Source organism: Pongo pygmaeus, chromosome 1, assembly GCF_028885625.2.
Source record: "Pongo pygmaeus isolate AG05252 chromosome 1, NHGRI_mPonPyg2-v2.0_pri, whole genome shotgun sequence".
Classification (NCBI taxonomy): Eukaryota; Metazoa; Chordata; class Mammalia; order Primates; family Hominidae; genus Pongo; species Pongo pygmaeus.
This window is the reverse complement of record NC_072373.2, coordinates 51,022,913-51,041,623: the sequence shown is the minus strand read 5'-3', so window position 1 is coordinate 51,041,623 and position 18,711 is coordinate 51,022,913. Positions and strand designations below refer to the sequence as shown.

The following is an 18,711-nucleotide window of genomic DNA, read 5'->3' as shown; positions in this document are numbered from 1 at the left end:
TAAAACAGTGATCAATTAAAACCATTTCAGTTTATGATTTTAATTCCAGTCTAAACAAAAGTTAATTATTGTTACCAAACTATACATATAATCAGAGATTCATATAATTGAAGATTATATGAATAGTTGGGTGACAATAATTAACTTTTGTTTAGACTGGAATTACAATTTGTCTGCATATATTACTGGAAAATCAAAGACTTTATAGCACCCATGCTTCTTACTAATGCAAATATAGGAGCTGTGCAGGTAAGCAGTTTGGTAAGAAGTGAAGGGTGTGAACGTTGAAGTCACATTGCCCAGTTCAAAGCTCAGTGCTGCCACTGTTATCCAAACAACTCCAGATAAGTTCCCTCGTCTTTGCTTCTTATTTTGTAAAACAAGAGCACTAATACTGCTTACACAGTGGGATTGAGATAATACATACATTGCACTAACAAAGTACTTAGTATTTAACAAGAGTTTAGCTCAGCTGTAACTAGGAGACTGGGCTAGTGGCACACTAACCTAGTTATCTCCCGGGAGTTCTTTGTATTTCTTTTTTTTTTTTTTCAAAGCTCCAAAATCTATGTTATTAGCTTATTTATCATTTACTTTTTTCTTTTAAAAATAACATCTGTTTAGTTGAGGTCAGACAGAATGATTATAAACCCCATCTATGTTTAAAAATGGCTATATAACCCATCATTCTTTGTCTCTGTCTCTCTGTTTTACTGGTTTCCTCATTGATTACTGAATTAAATAAAACCTTGACATGTTCATTTTTAGATCTGTTGAAGAGTCATAATTATATCTTGCTTAAAGATTATATTTTAGCAAACTACCTTTTAACACAATTAAGAGCACATTTTCTAAATCGATGAAAAGGAGAAGAAATAAAAAACCCATGCCCACTAAAAAGCTGTCATAACCATGTTTTTCTTTCAAGTGTTAAAAAACATGTTACTATTTTGCATTCTTGACTTACTCCAAGTTAAATGACAAGGTCATAATTATTACTAGAAAAGATATAGCAACAGTTGTATTTTGTTTTGTTTAATTCAGTGCTGATGTATGAGTTATGTCACATTTCCTGTAAATGTAAATTTAAGGTTCGCATTTCAAATATCTTAACATAAAAACATGAAGCCATAAGCAACCAGGTGGCACTCACACACCTTTTTTTTTCTTGAAAACTATGATGTACATTTAGTTGGTGGCTCTGTAGTTCACATGGATTTCTGGTTTCATGTCACAGACCATGCTCAAGAGCTGGTTCATCACACTTTCCATATACTTATTGTAGTGTCCATTAAGTTCTTGTATCTTCTCTAGTGTTTGTTCTTCTATTTCATCTGAGAGATTACTCTGAGAACCCATTATCTACCAAAAAAAACCAGACAGAATTCACATCATAATACAATTGTTTTACAAGTTAAATTTGTCCTAGCCCGTTTACTGATGATTGTCCTATGATGCACAATTACGTACTCCTTTTCTAGATTTTTTCAGAGAACCAACAAGATCATCAGTGCCATGAGTGGGAAGGATGAACTTTCATAAAATATTGAAACTGGTCACAGCAGATTACTTTCACTTTTAACCAGCCTCCACATGGTACAAATTGAATACACATTTATAAACATTAAACCATGCCCAGAAGTTCTTTTCCATCACACTTTTCATGTATTTATGACAATTTCCATTTAGTTCCCATATATTTCTTATTGTTTATTTTCTGAATTATAAGTCTGGAAAACAGAGTTGAAAGACACCATTAAACCCACTTTTGCTGGTTTTTAAAGAGTGAATAACTTGTTTTTCTATTTTTAAAATACATTATCTGAACTGTATCTTGTTTTTATCAGGAAGACAGTCACAATGTGCCCTGTAAGATACTTTTATATGCACAATTTTTTTTTTTTTTTTTTGAGACGGAGTCTCACTGTGTTGCCCAGGCTGGAGTGCAATAGCGTGGTCTTGGCTCACTGCAACCTCCGCCTCCCGGGTTCAACTGATTCTCCCACCTCAGCCTCACAAGTAGCTGGGACTACAGGCATGTGCCACGACACCCTGCTAATTTTTGTATTTTTAGTAGAGACCGGGTTTCACTATGTTGGCCAGGCTGGTCTCGAACTCCTGACCTGGTAATCTGCCTGCCTCAGCCTCCCAAAGTGCTGGGATTACAGGTGTGAGTCACAGCGCCTGGCTGCCGAAGTGTGTTTCTTTGGGTAATAGATATTACCTTGAACAATTTAGTGTAAGTTGTATTTCTTTAAAATTGAATGTGCTGTTCATTTAGTTACATCATAATTGTAGACACAGTTTAATATATCTTTCTAATTGCTCTTTAGTTGGCAGTGATTCCCAGTATTTTCCATTATCTCCTCTTTCCTTGTAGCTTCTTTATCAAGGAATGATTTGACCAAAATATAATTTCACCAGAGGAGTTAACAATTTAAAGCAATTCTGAAGTGAAACACTTTGAAAGTTAGCCTTTACTAAAGCAAAAAAATCAACTCCTAATGTATCTCCTTTGTAAACTCAGTCTTTCCTAAACATGGCATTTTAAAGGCAAGAAGACTGTTTTATGTTTGTTTGCTTTTTCCTTCTGTGAGTGTTTAGGAAAAGTATGCATTTAATTTAATCCAAGATACTCCAGTAATGATTGACTTCTACTTCAGGGTTGTTAGACTATTCTAAATTCTAAAATCTGCATGATCTTTTGAGTCCTAGCCTTGAAATCAAATGCCACTGAGGTGCTTGGGTTCGAGTTCTTTTCTGTTTACAGTCCAGGCAATGGGGTTTTCTCAGTTCAAAGAAAATAATTTTGAAAAGTTACAGCTTCTAAGACATCAAATAACTTCTGCAGAATAACATTTTGATAAGTGAGTATACAAGAAGCAGAAACATATGGATTAAGTTTCCCTTGCTAAGAAGAAATTTTAAAATAGAAGAGAACTACTTATTGAAATGGCTCTACCAAGCTCAAAATTTTTCCTCTAAATTTAGTGTTTTAAGTGGGATTCTACCAAATTAAAAAAAATAATTCTCTAAATTCAGTGTCTTCTAGTGGTAAAAAATTAAAAACAAACTGTTGTGAAACTATTACCTACTTTTCTTTGGAACAGTATTAAAAATAGTTGTCATTGGGTTGGTTTAGTGTAACTTGTGAATGACTCTGGAAAAGTTAATCTCAAGCTTAGGTTCTCTATTTTTTTAATAGGGATAATATCATCCATTTGATAAGATACTGTAAAATGCAAACCAGATTCATTGGTAAGTATGCAGAGCAGTTGTGTCTAACAAAAGTGTAATATGAGCCACAAAGGCAACTCATATATATATAATTATAAGTTTTCTAGAAGCCACATCAAAAGTGTAAAAAAAAGTAGGTGCAGTTATTTTAGTGGTATATTATATTTAGTCTAATAATATTCATATTTTAACATACAATCAATATAAAATTATTACATTCTTTTATTTCATACTAAGTCTTTGGAATCTGGTATGTATTTTACACTTATAGCACATCTTGATTGGGACTAGCTACACTTCAAGTGCTTAGTAGCCACATGTGAAGTGGTCACCATTTTGGACAGTGCAGCAATAAATGGCAGCTGTTAATATTAGTTGAATTCTTAATATGGCTTTTCAAGACAACATAATCATTTTCCAGAGAGACTTATAAAGATGACTCTTAGCACGGAAGTTTAACTCTGAACAAGAAATCAGTACATGTTAGTGATTATTACTATAATTTTCACTGATTGTTTTACTTGTACTTTTCAAATTTTTCCAATATGTTCTGTATTTTCAGATACATTGTAATACCCTTCTAATACCCCACAATCATGTCTCACCCTGCATAATTAAACAAAATATTATTTCTGAGTTTATTTGATGCCCAGTGATTTGAGTTTCTGCAGTGTTTCCTATGCAGTACTATGACAATGACTAGTCATACACTATTTTAAATGGTTTTCCTAGGGAAGAATTCCATATCTTGATATCTGCAGACAGAGTATTGATTTAACCCATGTAGGAGTTTCAGTGAATGAATGTAGTGGCACAAAGGCAATAATCATGTGCCTTGATGTATTATAAGTGCCTTTAACACTGTCTGGCACTTAGTAGATGCTCAATACACATTTGTATTGAGTAGAATGATCAGATCTCTTGATATTACAGAGAACTCATTACTGTGTTCTGTTGCTCACATTGATGGAAGCCTGTTACCTGAATGTTTGGGAGAATGTATAAGTTAGTAATTGCTAATTCTGTAACATGTCATGATACATTTGGTCTAAGGGTGACATGTGAGGAACTCTCCATGTTAATTTTCAAAATGTCAGTGTTGAAACTGATGTATAGCTTTACAGCATAATGACTGATGGTGATGGAAGATCTTTAAACATTCAATATGTTTCCTTACAAGTTGTTTAAATGTTCCAGTTTAAGGTAAAGCAGAGCTTCAGGTCCCATCACCGCAAGAAAAACAGTTTTATGCTGTCAATTTGTGATTGCCTCCAGCAAACAAAATGCTCTTGGGATATAAATTCAGGAAGAAAGACTAAAGATATAAAGGTCTTCAATATGCCCAAGGCAACCATTTTCAGGTTTTCTACTTAGATTCATGATCTAGCTGACTTTTACTTGTATTAACAACATATTTAATTTTTCTACTGTAGTCTAGATTTCTTTTTAGCAATGTAATATTTTCTTTAGATAGGGTAGCAGTAAGGAAGGGATAAATAGATTTTTGATGAAGCAATATTTGCTAACGTACAGCCCACATTGGGATACCTGTTTCCGTTGATAAATCAGGGGACTTGAAAAATCACATATATTAACAAGAGCTAAAAAGCAACAAAAAGTAACATCAAGATACAACACCCACAGCAGACAGGAGGCTGGTTTCTTGGGTTTCCTCCCAGACCTCCTAATTGCCCTGGGTTAATGAGGATAAGATTTAAGTGGAATAGCAATATGCCTGACATATGGAGGTCATGCCAAGGAAAGAAGATCTGTGCTAATGGTTTTACAAAATGCTTGAAGTAGCCGAGGCTTAAATATGCTGACCTTTCTATGTGAGCTTTTGATCAAATAACTGTAAAATTGGCTTGGAGCGCTAATTATGAGAGCGATGAGGAGTTTTAATTATTTAATTATTAATCAAAGCAGAAAACAAATAACCTGAACAAGATATATATATCTGATAAGATTCTTCTGGAGAAATGATATTTGAGGAGATTTAACACAAGCGCTTTCTGAAATTGTCATTAGTTTTGTTATTACTTAAAAAATGGAAATAATTATATCAGAAATATCCTGTATAAGATAATCAAAGCTGAATAATGTTAAAGATGATTGTTTTCTCAGGTCCTAATAGATCATGGTTATGACAGGATTCAATAAGAAAGAAAATCAAAGAAAAAATGTTATTCATTCTTTCAACAAATATTTATTGCATGTCTACTGTGTGGCAGGCACTGTTCCAATGTCTAGGAAAACAGAAAACAAAACAAAAAAAATGATTCTTTTGGTGTTTAAAGTCCCAGAAGGAAAGATAGGCAATATGCAAAAAACAATATAAAAATATATCAGATAATGCTAAGTGCTATGAGGAAAAAAAATGGACTACAATAGGTATGGATTTATGACAGACACAATTTTAGATAACGTGATCAGGAAGAGGTGCTAACAATTGAATAGAGATCAAAGAAAGATGAATATATCTAAAGAAAAGAATTGTAGGGCGTGAGAATGGTACATATGAAGGCCCTGTGGTAGGGGCATGTTCTAGCTGTTTGAGGAAGAGCAAAAGACCAATATGGCTAGAACAGAACTAATAGAGACTAGGGTGGTAGAAAATGTGGTGAGAGAGATAGCCAAAGGCCAATCATGGAGTGTTGTATGAACTTACGACTTTAGGATTTCTTATTTTCAAACATTGATAAAAATTTTTATGTTTGCTGAGTGGTCCATTTAATTCTAGAAAGGACCTTTTTTATTTGATGAAAAAAGTTTTGTTATTATGTGGTCCAATTTATCTGATCCTACATGAACTCCTTATCCATTACCATTAAAATAGAAGTTGTAAATAAAGATTTCCAAATTGCTAATAATTTATTGGCAGTGTCAGGCTTCTGCACAGAGCTTTATTTTTATTTTTATTGAGGCCAAAATAAAATATCACATAAAATTTAGTTATAATACATGGAGTTAAGCACTTTCTTTTAGCCCGTGTTGCAACATGGAAAGGAGGGTGTCCGCTCCAAAGGTTTCATGCATTTATAATTTACAGTAAACTGCAGATATTTAAAAATGTGCCAATGTAGGAAAAAGCATTTCTTTATCTCTAAATGAAAGATTTATTGAATGAGTCAGCCAGTTGAAAAGGAAATCATCAGGAAATACCAGAAGGTTTTTCAGCGATTTGCAACAATATCTACTTTGGTCATTTGTAAATCTTGGAAATATTAGTTATTTATGTAACTAACCATATATATTTATATAAAAACATGTTCTCTGAAGTTTTTTCTTACTAAAACATGTAGTCAATAATCAGTGGTAGGAATGAGACTTTAAGCAATCCCTTCAGCTTGTATATTTGTGAATATGATTTTTAATATATACTATATATTACATAATAACTACTGATGGACCCTTTATGTGAGAAATTAAAAATGCCTTGAAAGTGAAAATGTAAAATCAGTAATTATTATGTTTAAGATTTAGCTTGATGTTCAGCTTGATTGAACTACATCTGCTCAATTGCAGCATTTTTTTCTGTCAATATCCTATATTAAACCTTATGAATATGAAGGTCTTATCTATTCTGCATAAGAAACAGTGCTGACTTTCTTACTCACCTTAGATTGTTTTAGTCGAAACTGTTTATCTCTCTGCATTCTGTACTGGTCAATTTCTACCATTGCTTCCTCCTTGGCTTGCTTCAATCGCTTTCCTTTTCCTGAAAATTAACAAATATATATATATATGAATAAAATTATATATATCAATATATAAATATGTATTATATATATCTCGACAAGGATACATATATTAACAACTGTACATATTTGTTACACACATATGCATATGGAGCTGCAAACTTAGTTTTTTTAAAATAGATACATTCTTCATTATTTTTTGATGATTTTTTCTAGAATGGCAAACTTTGCTAAAAAACAATAGATATTGAAAATTTTATTACTTTTTATTGGATTCTTTAGGACACGTAAATGACAACTTTTTTTCACACTTACATGTTTAAATAAAATATCTGCCCATTTACTCACAGTAGTAATGCCAGAGAACAGATTTTAGCTGTCACTTACTCAAAAAGACATTATTTGGTCAGATTTTCGGTCTTGATTTGCTGCCAGAATCCTTCAGTCCACACCAACTGGATCCTATTTAACACTGGCAGATCTCCAAAATCACTACAAACATGCAACTCAGACTCTATCAAACTAACTTACAATTTTTAAAAACGTTTTATTGGCATTTTTCCTTACCATTTGTTGACTCTACAATGTCTGATTAAGCCTCAATACATCAAAGCAATTTTTTTTTTGTAACTTTCTCTGAGGGGAACTTGCTTGAAAGTGGCTATAAAACCAATTGTTTTTAATGATTAGGAGATTTAGTTAAGTAGCCTTTTTTCTTTTATTAAGAGCAAAGGTGTAAGCCTTAAACTAGCAGACAACATAAATGAAAGTTTTAGACGAATACAATGCTGTGGTAATCATTAGCTGAGCACATGACATTTTTTGACAACCAGAGTAAGTTTGGGGGGGGTTACAGACAAATATTAATTGGTGCTTTGCTCTCTCTACCCACCACCTTGGGGCTTAGCTACTAATGCTTCATGATCATTAAAACTTTAAAGAAATTCTGAACTACATTAAAATTATTTTTTTCTATGAATCTATTGTCTTTTGATTTCAGTAAAATGCCTCCATTCTTTTACCCATTTTATAGTTTTTTTCCTCTGATAATGTTTCTTAAGTATTGTTTACAATTTATGTCAACCATTTGTTATATTGTAAAGACTTTGAACTAAAGAATAATGTGTTCTCAGGTAGCATGAAAGAAAATCTTAGTGTAAACTTTTGTCTGTCTCCCATTTACCTATGCATGTATCTACCTTTGCAGCATTTGCACAGAGATTGTTCCTCAATTTCTTTCCCTTCTAAGTATGAGTTGCTTCACTAGTCACTGTATGTATATGGGATAAAAATAGAGTCATTGGGTTACATATTGAAATGTGTCTCTTTTAATGTCTACCACCCTTGAATGGAACTGGAAAGTCCTCATTCAGAACAGATATTTAGCTCTGCCTACACTTTCTTTAAAATCCGAGATCTGCTGAAAACTACTGCTCTTCTGTTGCTTGAGGCTTAATGCAACATTAATAACAATGCTTATCTTTATCTTAATTAATGCTCATTACCATTTTGTATATACTGATTCCTTCATTCTCTATAGTTGTAACCATTTTGTGACAACTACACATATATTATTCACAGAGATTCTCTGTGAACAGAATAAATCGATGATACGTTGGTAGGAAAAACTATTCCTTGATCTCCAACCCACTTTCTTGTATCTGTTTGTCATTTACATCAGGACAAAAATACAGAATGTTAATGTATTGATTTTTTTTTTAGTAATAATGGGTTGTAGGATACATAATTATTTTACAAAATAAATCACATGCCTCACTACTCTCCATCTTAATTGCATAATATCTAAAAATAGTGGTTTTAAAGTTATGCCTCTCTAGCACATTAAAAAAAAATCGTAGGAAAGGGTCTGTGTGCCCTACCCTTGAGCGGAATTCAGCACTCCACTAAGAGGCTGTATATTAGCTCCATCACACGGTGACAGGCTCAGAGCGTGTCTGTGATTCCCTTGTCATGGCACCAGTCACCTGCTGGTTCTCATTCAATTAAATGGGAGAGCCACAGGGAAATCGTTGCTGGCACAGCAATTTTCTGGATAGACTCAGCAGCTGCTGCTGTGTGAGAGCCTGCATATGCTCCACCTGATTTAATCCAGTGGAAAAAACCGGAGCCTAAAGCCTACTGTTCTGTTAGAGGTGAAACAAAATGCACGCGTCAAGTCCACTCATATTAACCTCTAACTTGCTTCTCTCTCTGTGTAAGAATTTCGCAATTCTAAAATTATACTTATTTCTTCGTATGCATTAAAAACATGGCTGCTGTGACCAAAAGTGGGGAGAAAAGACATTTGGACTGATTTTCAGGTGGTTTGTGGGAAAAGGATTAAGAAAATCAATTTTGGGCGGGTAAAAACTGAACTCTGTGTAGGAGACAAAGGGTAATGCTTGAAGATGGACTCTTCTTGGCCTTCTCATTAGGACAGGCCGGGTGAACTAACTGTCCCCAGATGCGATAAGTTCTTGAGGTACAGAGAAACCTAATTCTGTTGGATTGCTAAATTTGTTCTAGGCTGTTTTCCCGATGGAGAAGATAGTATTTCATTTATCATCTAAGGCAATCAGAATCATGCACTAGGCATCACTGCAATAAAACATTAGAAGCTTAGTAACTTTGAGCAGGTTACTGAGTTTTCTCATCTATAAGACAGAGTTAATAATCTACTATAAAAAGTTATTGGAGGGATTAAAAATATGTATATAAAATGCTTGACAAAAGTAGTTATTTAATTATTTTAAATCATTATTAGGAAAACAGGTCCAATTCCGAGGGGCCTTTTGCTAAAAAAGAAGGCAAGGAGAAAAAAAAAAAAAAGGCAAGGAGTAAAGCATGAGTTTGAGGAGAAGTCCTCAGGCTGTCACTAGAGAAGCCTCTGTAAGCTTTCCCGAGGATATTTAATTGGGGGTATGCAGAGGACAGCTGGGCAGACAAAATTGGGATGCAGGAGGAAGATCTGAAATGAAGACAGAGATTTGCATATTAGTCATTGGGGCCCGTATATATGCTAGTTACAGCAATGGGATTTAGACAGAAATCAAGGGAGAGTATATAGAATGAGGAGAAAAGAAGGCTAAGGCCTCAACTTGGGGGAATATTAACACTCAGCCTTCAAGAAAAGGAGGAGGAAGCTTGGAAGGAGCCAGCAGTAGTCAGAGAAGTAGGAGAAACCAAAAGACAGAAGAGAACATTCCAAGAAGGATATGGCCAGCAGTATCAAAAGACACAGAGAACTGAAATAAGAGATATTTAATCAACATTACTAGATGTCTATTCTGCGCCACATACTATTGTAGATCTATGGATATAGCAGTGAAAGCCACAAACTTTTTGTTTCATGGAGTTTGTGTTCTGAATGTAGTTGGGGAGATAAAAATAGAAAATGGACAATAAGTATATAATATGACAGGGATGATGATGAAGAAGAAAGGAGAATAAGGGGTAGAGAAAAATGGTGGATTCTACTTTAGACAGATCAGGCCTCTCAGATGAAATAATATGTGAACAGAGGCCTAAAGGAATAAGGCAACTAGTCATGCAGCTATCTGAAGGGGAAGAGTCTTCCAGGCAGAGGGAACAGCAAGTGCAGAGGCCCTGAGGTGGGAGGATATTTGCCATGCTGAAGGAAGAGCAAAAACACCATCATGGCTGGAGCAAAGAGAACAGGACATTCAATCATGAATGTTACGAGATGGTATTAGAAAGATAGTAGCAGGACCAGGTCATATTGATCTCACAGGGTACGGTAAGAATTTTGGTCTTTGGAATACTAAATTCATGAAGGGTTCTTAGCCAAGGCATGACATAATACTACTTGTGATTTAAAAGGATTTCTTGGCCAGGCACAGTGGCTCATGCCTGTAATTGCAGCACTTTGGGAGGCCGAGGCAGGTGGATCATGAGGTAAGGGATCGAGACTATCCTGGCCAACACGGTGAAACCTGGTCTCTACTAAAAATACAAAAATTAGATGGGCATGGTGGTGCGTGCCTGTAGTTCCAACTACTTGGGAGGCTGAGGCAGGAGAATCTCTTGAACCCAGGAGGCAGAGGCTCAGTGAGCCGAGATCATGCCATTGTATTGGCTGGTGTGGTGAAAATAGAAAATACACTATAGGGGTAAAGGAGAATCAAGAAGATCAGTTTGAAATTTCTTGCAATTGTTCAGGCAAATGTTAATAATTGCTAGAAATGGTAAAGTAGTAGTGGAGTTTGCAAGAAGAGGGGAGATATATTTTGGAGGTGGAGTTGATACATGAGCATCAGAGACAGATATGAGTCAATGATGGCACCAACATTTTATTTTGGGGATGGAGTCAATACTGCAATTTCGTTGATATGCGTATTCAACATCCAATAGTGATGCTCAGACAGCTGATGTTTATATGAACTTAGAGATCAGGGATGCAATGAGTGCTGGGAATATCAAGTTTGGGAGTCATCAACTTGAAGCTGGTCTGTAAAGCCATGAGATTAGATGAGAGAACCTCAGAAGTATCTGCTGATACATAAGAGAATAGGTCCAAACTGGGGTCCCGACTTTAAAGATTGAGAAGACAACAGGAAGCCAACCATGAGAGTAGTGTTCCAAAGTCAAATGAAGAAAGAGTTTCAAAGATGAAAGAGGGATCTAATTATGAATGAGATATTGAATTAACATTGGATTTAGCAAGACTGGTGATCTTGGCAAGAGAAACTATTGGTGGAGTTATAGGAAGAAATGTTCAATAGAAAATGGAATGAAACATTTTAGACACAGGGAACATAGGCAACTTCTCTGAGAAGTTTTAACCAACAAAGAGGAACAAAGAAAATAAAATAAGGGCTCAAGGTGGTCAAGTGGATTTGACAGTTAGAGGGTTTAATTGCGCCCCCCGAAAAGATATGTTGGAGTCCTAACTCCTGGTACCTCTGAATGTGACCTTACTTGGAAATAGGGTCTTTGCAGATGTAATCAGGTTAAAATGAGGTATAAGGGATTAAGATAGGTCCTAAATCCAACAACTGGTTCTCTTATAAGGGAAATTTGAATACAGAGGCATAGAGTCAGAGCAGACATACAGGCAGGAAGGCCATGTATTGATGGAGGTATACATTAAAACGATGCAGCTGCAAGACAAGGAGTGCCAAGGATGGCTGGCTACCACCAGTGACCAGGAAGGAGGCATGGGTGTTTCTCCCTCGGTGCCTCCAGAAGGATCCAACCCTGCTGGCACCTTCTGTTTGGACTTGTGGCCTCCAGAATGGTGAGATAATCAATTTCTGTTTAAAGCCACTTAGTATATGGTAATTTGTTACAGCATCTCTAGGAAACAAATGCAGAGAATCAGCAAGGAGCATAGAGAAAACAATGCTAATTGAGCATTGGAGGCAAAGCCAGATACCCTAGTGTGGTGAAAATAGTAGGTATTGAAATGAATGTGCCACCTGACAAAAATATGCATAAACAGTTCAGAAGCCATTTTTATTTGCTGTATAAACAAAGGGTACTTTGGTAATGTTTGAAGATTTCTGTTAGTAATAACAATTTTTGATCTATTCTACCCTCAGAAAACAAAGCAAAACCAAACCAAACAAAACTTCTTGGCTTTGGGGAGTTGTCAATATTATGATAAAACCAACCTGATTCAAAGAATGCTATTATTTTTCCCAGCAACTACAAACATTGGGAAAGAAATGTCACCAGAAAAACAAAGAGGCAACCTCTCCTTTGGTGACTGTCGCTGCTAAAGCTTCTCGTACACTAAATTTATTTCCTGTCAGATCTCCACTTCCTGAATGTTTTCTTTTGCTTTTCTTCTACTTGTATTTTCCTTATTAAAAATACAATAAATAGTTTTGTGTAGCTCCTGGACTGACTATAACCAAATGCTATTAATAGATGAAAATGCTCTGTGGTTATTATTTTAATATTACCCACTTGAAGAAATGAAAGCCCAATACACTTACAAATACCCTGTTAGTCTGTGGACTATAAAGGAAGAAGAAGTATTTACAGGCCTACAAAACATGCAAGATAGGGCCATGAAATTCTTACACAACAACTTTTATTTTATTAGTTTATTAAAAGTCTTGTCTTTATGAACAAAAACATTCCACTTGCATAGTGAAGAATTTATTAAACCGAGGTGCTTGTTTAAATAATTCAGAATATATGCATATTTGGAAGCAAATAGGAAATTTGCTGATTTAAAAAAATTATTGATGGTTGGCATCCTATAGACCCACAAAAATAAATCTGAATTACAGTATTATCTGATGTATTATCTAGAATGCAGAAATATTTTCTTAAGTATTTATTTTGCCTCATAGTGGACCATGCTTAAGAAATTTCCAGGACTTTTTTGCTGTTTTTGCAACAAAATTCTTTTTATTGGATATTAAAATAATATTAATAGCTAAAATTTCTTGAGTACCTTCTATATGCCAAGTGGTGTTTTAAGTCTTTTATAAGAGTTAACTCAGTTAATCATGACAACTCCATGAGGTAGGTACTGTTAATATCTCCATTTTGAGGCTGAGGAAACAGGCACAGCAAGGTTAAGAGGTAACCCACCCAAGGTCACACAGCTAATAAGAAGCAGAAGTTAGATTGGCACCCAGGCAGAGCAGCTGTAGGGGGTGAGCACTGACCATACTATTTTGGGAGAAAGCTAGAGGAGTGTGTTCTTCACTTGTATTACAATTGTCTATAGCTCTTAGACATTTTTAATATAGCTACTTGTTCCATTTTTCTCATCTCCAGATTAGAAAATTTACATTTTTTTGCTATTTCTTTCAATCTATATCCTGTAATGCAGTTTGTAATTTTTAGTTAAGCATAAATGCTACTTTCTGCAGCTTCCAAAGTAAATAAATTGAGTGTTTATTTCTAGGAGATATACCATGTATGTTCAGAAATGATTTGGGAATATGAGTTCTTTATGTGATGTTGAATTGCATGTATTTGAGTATTTCAGAACAATGTTAATGCAGAGCTATAGGGTTTTAAAAGTTTGCAATGGGTGTAAGTGAAGTAAATACTTCTCTTAAAAAGGGTCATGACTAAAAGTAAAAATGCAACATATTTCAGAGAAACAAGTCTCTGTTCCTCCTGTTAATAATGGTACTTTGAATATCTAATCTAATTCTGATTGAAGTTTCAGTTCAATACCCCAAACCTGGAGCTCCAGGGCAGATCTCTGATGTTTAGGTAACTTGTCTTGGACCAACACACCCACTTTTATGTTTTGATTAATGAACAATTTATTAAGTAAAGAGCATTGAATCTAGGTAAGATAATTTAAAGTAGTGCAAACTACTGTGATTTCATCTAAATTCAACCAAAATAGTAAGGCAGTTTTGCACATAAAAATGAGTGAGAGCTTTAACTAATAAATATAACCTGTAATCAGTGAATACAGGAAAGTATCTGAACATTTCTCGTCATCTTACCAGAAGCAGTCCCAGTCTCTTCGTTTTAGGAAAAGTAGATGCAGAAATTACAGCAGGGGTAAAAACAAATGGAATGAGATCATTCTAGTCTATTTCATTCTTCTATCATTATTACTTATAGTAACATACAAAAATACATGACATATATTAAAAATAAAAATAACTCTAGTGTGTATTTTGCTTTACTATCTTACACATATTTTTCTGATTCTTACAACCTCTTGGTCATATGTGTGTGCGCGTGCGTGTATTATAACTTCTATTTTTATTTACAGAAAGAAAGTCTGAAACTTGGAGATATTAAATGATATTAAGAATCATAGGTTTTCAACTCGAGCCAATGCTTTTTATACTCTACTACTTCCCAGTCTGACTTCCGAAGCCTGTCCACACTCCTGCCCATGTCCCTGTCAGATTTCATCTCTCTCAGTAGCTGGTGGATGTCTTGAGAGCAGAGACTTGCATGTTCAATTTCCATAGACCTCATGGCCTTCTGGAGAGTTCCTGATACATCAGGTTCATAATCCCTTATCTGTATCCCTGAAGGCAAAACACTTAGATCATATACTGTATTATGTAACAACTGCACCAGGATCTGAGGCTGTTCTCCTTAATGGAATATATTAATATTTTTGCAGCATAATATAAAAATAACCATAATAATCTTGTATTTTCCTGAAATGATTAACATGTGAATTGCTGTTTTCTTTCTCTTTCCCTCTTTCTCGCCCTTCCTTCTTCCTCTCTTTCTTTTTCTTAAAAATAATACACTCAAGAGTCTTGTTCTAGCACTCTATGCCCAAGTTTCTGAGAGTCTTGCAAATAAATGGATTTAAGAAAGAGAAAATCACCATAGACCTTCTACAATGGTGTTCACTATTGTGACTTCTTGGTCCTCATTCTGAATATCTTTCTGCCTTAAATGTCAGAATTTCAAATGAATCTTTGTATGAAAAAATAAAGCAAAAGTATATGGGTTTACTAAAATGATAACTACCTTTACCTCTTCTGTCATCATGCCTCCTTTCCCTTTTTAAAATAGTCATTTGTGCATTTATCTCACTGGGAAGTTCTTTAAGGAAGAACTAGGTCTTATTCATCAGTGTAAACATCAAAGTGGCCTGGAATTAGTAGATACCCAATAAACACTTATTGAATTAAATAAAGAAATGAAACAAAAACCACTGAAACATTAGGGAAGTTATAACATACTAGTATATAAGGTAATATTTCTATTTTGCCACAGATCGCTTATGTGAGTAAGCTGTTGTAACTATAAACTGTAATACCTGCTGATAGCTTTAAGAAAACAGTTTCTATCCAGCTAAAACTGACCTCAAAGCCTGTGGCTTCTGAGGCAAAGAGGACAGGCTGACATTCTCCGTAAAACAGAGTGCAGAGGTTAGTTGTTGAAAGTCAAAATATTTTCCAGAATGTCTTTAAAGCCTGGGTATTTATTATTACTGGGTGAATATCCCCTTGAATATTCATGAACAAAGACATGGTAGATTAAGAAAAAAGTATGCAGGTATTTTAAGTTACTGGCAAATGAAATGAACATTTTTGTATAGAAATAAGACAATATGTACTTTTCAATACTGAATTCTTAGGAAAGATTGCCCAAGGACAGCATATTCACTAGAGAAAAGGGAAAGAAATTCGGCTTTTATCTTTATTCTGAAATTTGAAGCCAGGTTGCCTTTAGCGGCTCCCACCCCAAAACAACTTGCATGTATAGCAATTCTTTTATTCTTTAATGACTCGAAAAAAGGAGAAATAGTTGGTAAAAATTATATGAGTCATACAATAATATTGATTAATCTATACTCAATATTTCATTTTGTATCCTCCATAATGAGAAAGCAAAGGCAATATAACTATCACATCTTTAAATTATCTGGTCTTCTGTTCTGAAAATTTTACATATTGTTAAAGAAGTTTTTTAAAAGGCCTGGCACGGTAGCTCACTCCTGTAATTGCAGTAATTTGGGAGGCAGAGGCAGGTGGATCTCTTGAGCTCAGGAGTTTGAGACCAGCTGAAAAACATGGCAAAACCCCCGTCTCTACAAAAATACAAAAATTGGCCAGGTGTGGTGGTGTGTGTCTGTGGTCCCAGCTACTCTAGAGGCTGAGGTATGGCTTGAGCCTGAGAGATGGAGGTTTCAAGAAGCCCAGATCATCTGCATTCCAGCCTGGGAACAGAAATAGACCCTGTCTCAAAAAAAAAAAAAAAAAAAAAAAAAGAAGAAAAGAAATTTTTAAAAAGGGAAAATTCTCTATGCCGCTTCAACCACAGGTCCTAAACTGCTTTGTTTTCTATAAAATTACTCTACATTCATATCATCTTGCAACCATTTCCACACTTTGTTGTAGAAAAAGAAATTGAGAAATAGGTAAAGTTCGCCTTCACTATTTTTCTTCTTCCTTTCCTCTTCTATCATCTCCACCTGGAGTCATTCCTTTTATGTTGTTGATGCCCACATTGCTGAGTGTTCAGGAAATCTATTTATCTTAAGAAAAGGAAATGATTTTACCTGTGGTTGAAAACTTTAGTGTACCTGCCTTATTTCTGATTTACTTTCTTATGTTGTAATATACTCCTTCATTTCATGCATTACATTTAAATAATTCAGTACCTACTCCAATCCCATCACTACATTCGTCCAAAGAGTTACATAAGTAACATTTTGAAAATATGGCCCCTGTTTTGCCAGGCTGAATCTAATTGCAGAGGCAGGACACACAAGGAGAGTGAATGACACTACAAATTACTGTAGATTGAATAATGAGGTGATATGAAATGGGATAGTGAAAAAAATGTCTTGGCCTTGGGAACCTGAATTCCAGTTGTAGATCTGAGACACATTAATTTTTTATTATGCAAATTGTGTAAATTTTGTAAATCACAGTGGTTAAGATCTGGGCTTGGAAATTACAGCTCATCTAAATCTTGTCTCTACCATTTACCCTCTGTGTGACCTTAGACAAGTTGTATAATTTCTCTAAGCATCACTTTTGCTTTTTCAGTAAAGGTTGTGAGGAATAAAGATAAGCAATGAGCATGGTGCCTGGCACAATATTTTCTATTTTTAAAATATAACCTTGAACAAATCAGTGACTCCAATTCTGCATACATTGGAAATAATATTAATATCCTATTCATTTGGCTGTTGTGAGTATCAAAGAGAATAGGAAAGGGGTTGAAGTTCATTGAGGACATTCTATATTTAAGTACATGAATGCATGACCAAATGAAAAGAGAGCTGAGTACGGTGGCAAGTGCCTGTAGTCCCAGCTACTTGGCAGGCTGAGGCAGCAGGATCTCTTGAGTCCAGGAGTTGGAGTCCAGCCAGGGCAACATAGTGAGACCCTCATCTCTTAAAAAATAAATTAATAAAAATAAAAATAAAAAGAGAGGTAGAAAATGAGAATAAAATGAAAATATTTTAAAATATTCGATATTAAAAAGCTACCAAGAAAGGGATGAGAATGAGCCATTATTATTCTGATTTTATGGAAATTAAAACTGATGCTTATAAAAAATAAGTAATTTGCTCAGGTTTACTTACTAATAAGTAGATTCAATCCAGAGGTTTTCTACCCCCTAACAATGTTGAGAAAACTGAGGCATGGCATAGCCAAGGCTTAAGCCCACATCTCTATAATCTTAATGTCCATGAACACATGACCTCTCAAAAGGATCTGAATGAGGAAACTTCATCCCTACTCTAGAAATAAGGAACATATGGCTGGGTAATTTTAACGAACGCATGAATGTCTCACAGGGAGTACAGTAAACCAAAGTTTGAAACAAGGTCTGCCTAATCCAAAAGTCTATGCTTATCCCTGCATTCCATTTATTTCGTGACAAACCCCTCACAGGTGAGACTTACTCTTCTTGGCTTCCTCTAGCTTGTCCTTGGCCCGTTTTTCTGCCTGAAGAAGCTGGTGGATCCCCTGAGACTGGCTCGTCATGGTAGTCTGCTCCAAGCAAGTGGCTTCTGTGAAATCTGGGAAGTAATGGGTTCATTTATTCTTTTAGAAATTAACATATAACTCAGATTATTGTGTCAACAGCGCATTCTAAATGCGGCTGTTTCAGACTGGCTTGATTGGGCTGGGTAGCTGGGTCCCAAGGAAAGCCCAAGGTGGAATCTAGAAAAACAAGTTAAACCAATGTGAATAAATTGAGAACTTATCATTTTTGCCAATCTTAGCTCCTCTGTATGAGATAAGGAGGTATGAATGAGGTGTTGCATCTACTTATAAATAATGAATAAGAGACATTTTAAGAATGTTAGTTTCCCTAATCTTCCAAGAAACATTGACAT

At 35.0% G+C, this 18,711-nt stretch overlaps 1 protein-coding gene across 2 annotated transcripts; it reads right to left on the bottom strand.

Annotated features, from left to right (window-relative positions):
* Window positions 1-1,019: 1,019 nt before the first annotated feature.
* ATP6V1G3 (ATPase H+ transporting V1 subunit G3) lies at window positions 1,020-18,385 on the bottom strand. Of its 2 annotated transcripts, none has more exons than XM_054479529.1 (3): window positions 18,274-18,385; window positions 6,855-6,955; window positions 1,020-1,362 (listed from the first exon to the last, which is right to left on the bottom strand). In XM_054479529.1, the coding sequence occupies exons 1-3, from the start codon at window positions 18,353-18,355 to the stop codon at window positions 1,189-1,191; spliced, it is 357 nt and encodes a 118-aa protein (XP_054335504.1). In that variant the 5' UTR covers window positions 18,356-18,385; the 3' UTR covers window positions 1,020-1,188. The 2 variants fall into 2 exon arrangements, with proteins under 2 accessions (XP_054335504.1, XP_054335512.1); XM_054479537.2 differs by lacking the exon at window positions 1,020-1,362 and adding an exon at window positions 14,381-14,426 and having other exon boundaries at window positions 6,861-6,955; window positions 18,274-18,376.
* Between the last annotated feature and the right edge of the window lie 326 nt (window positions 18,386-18,711).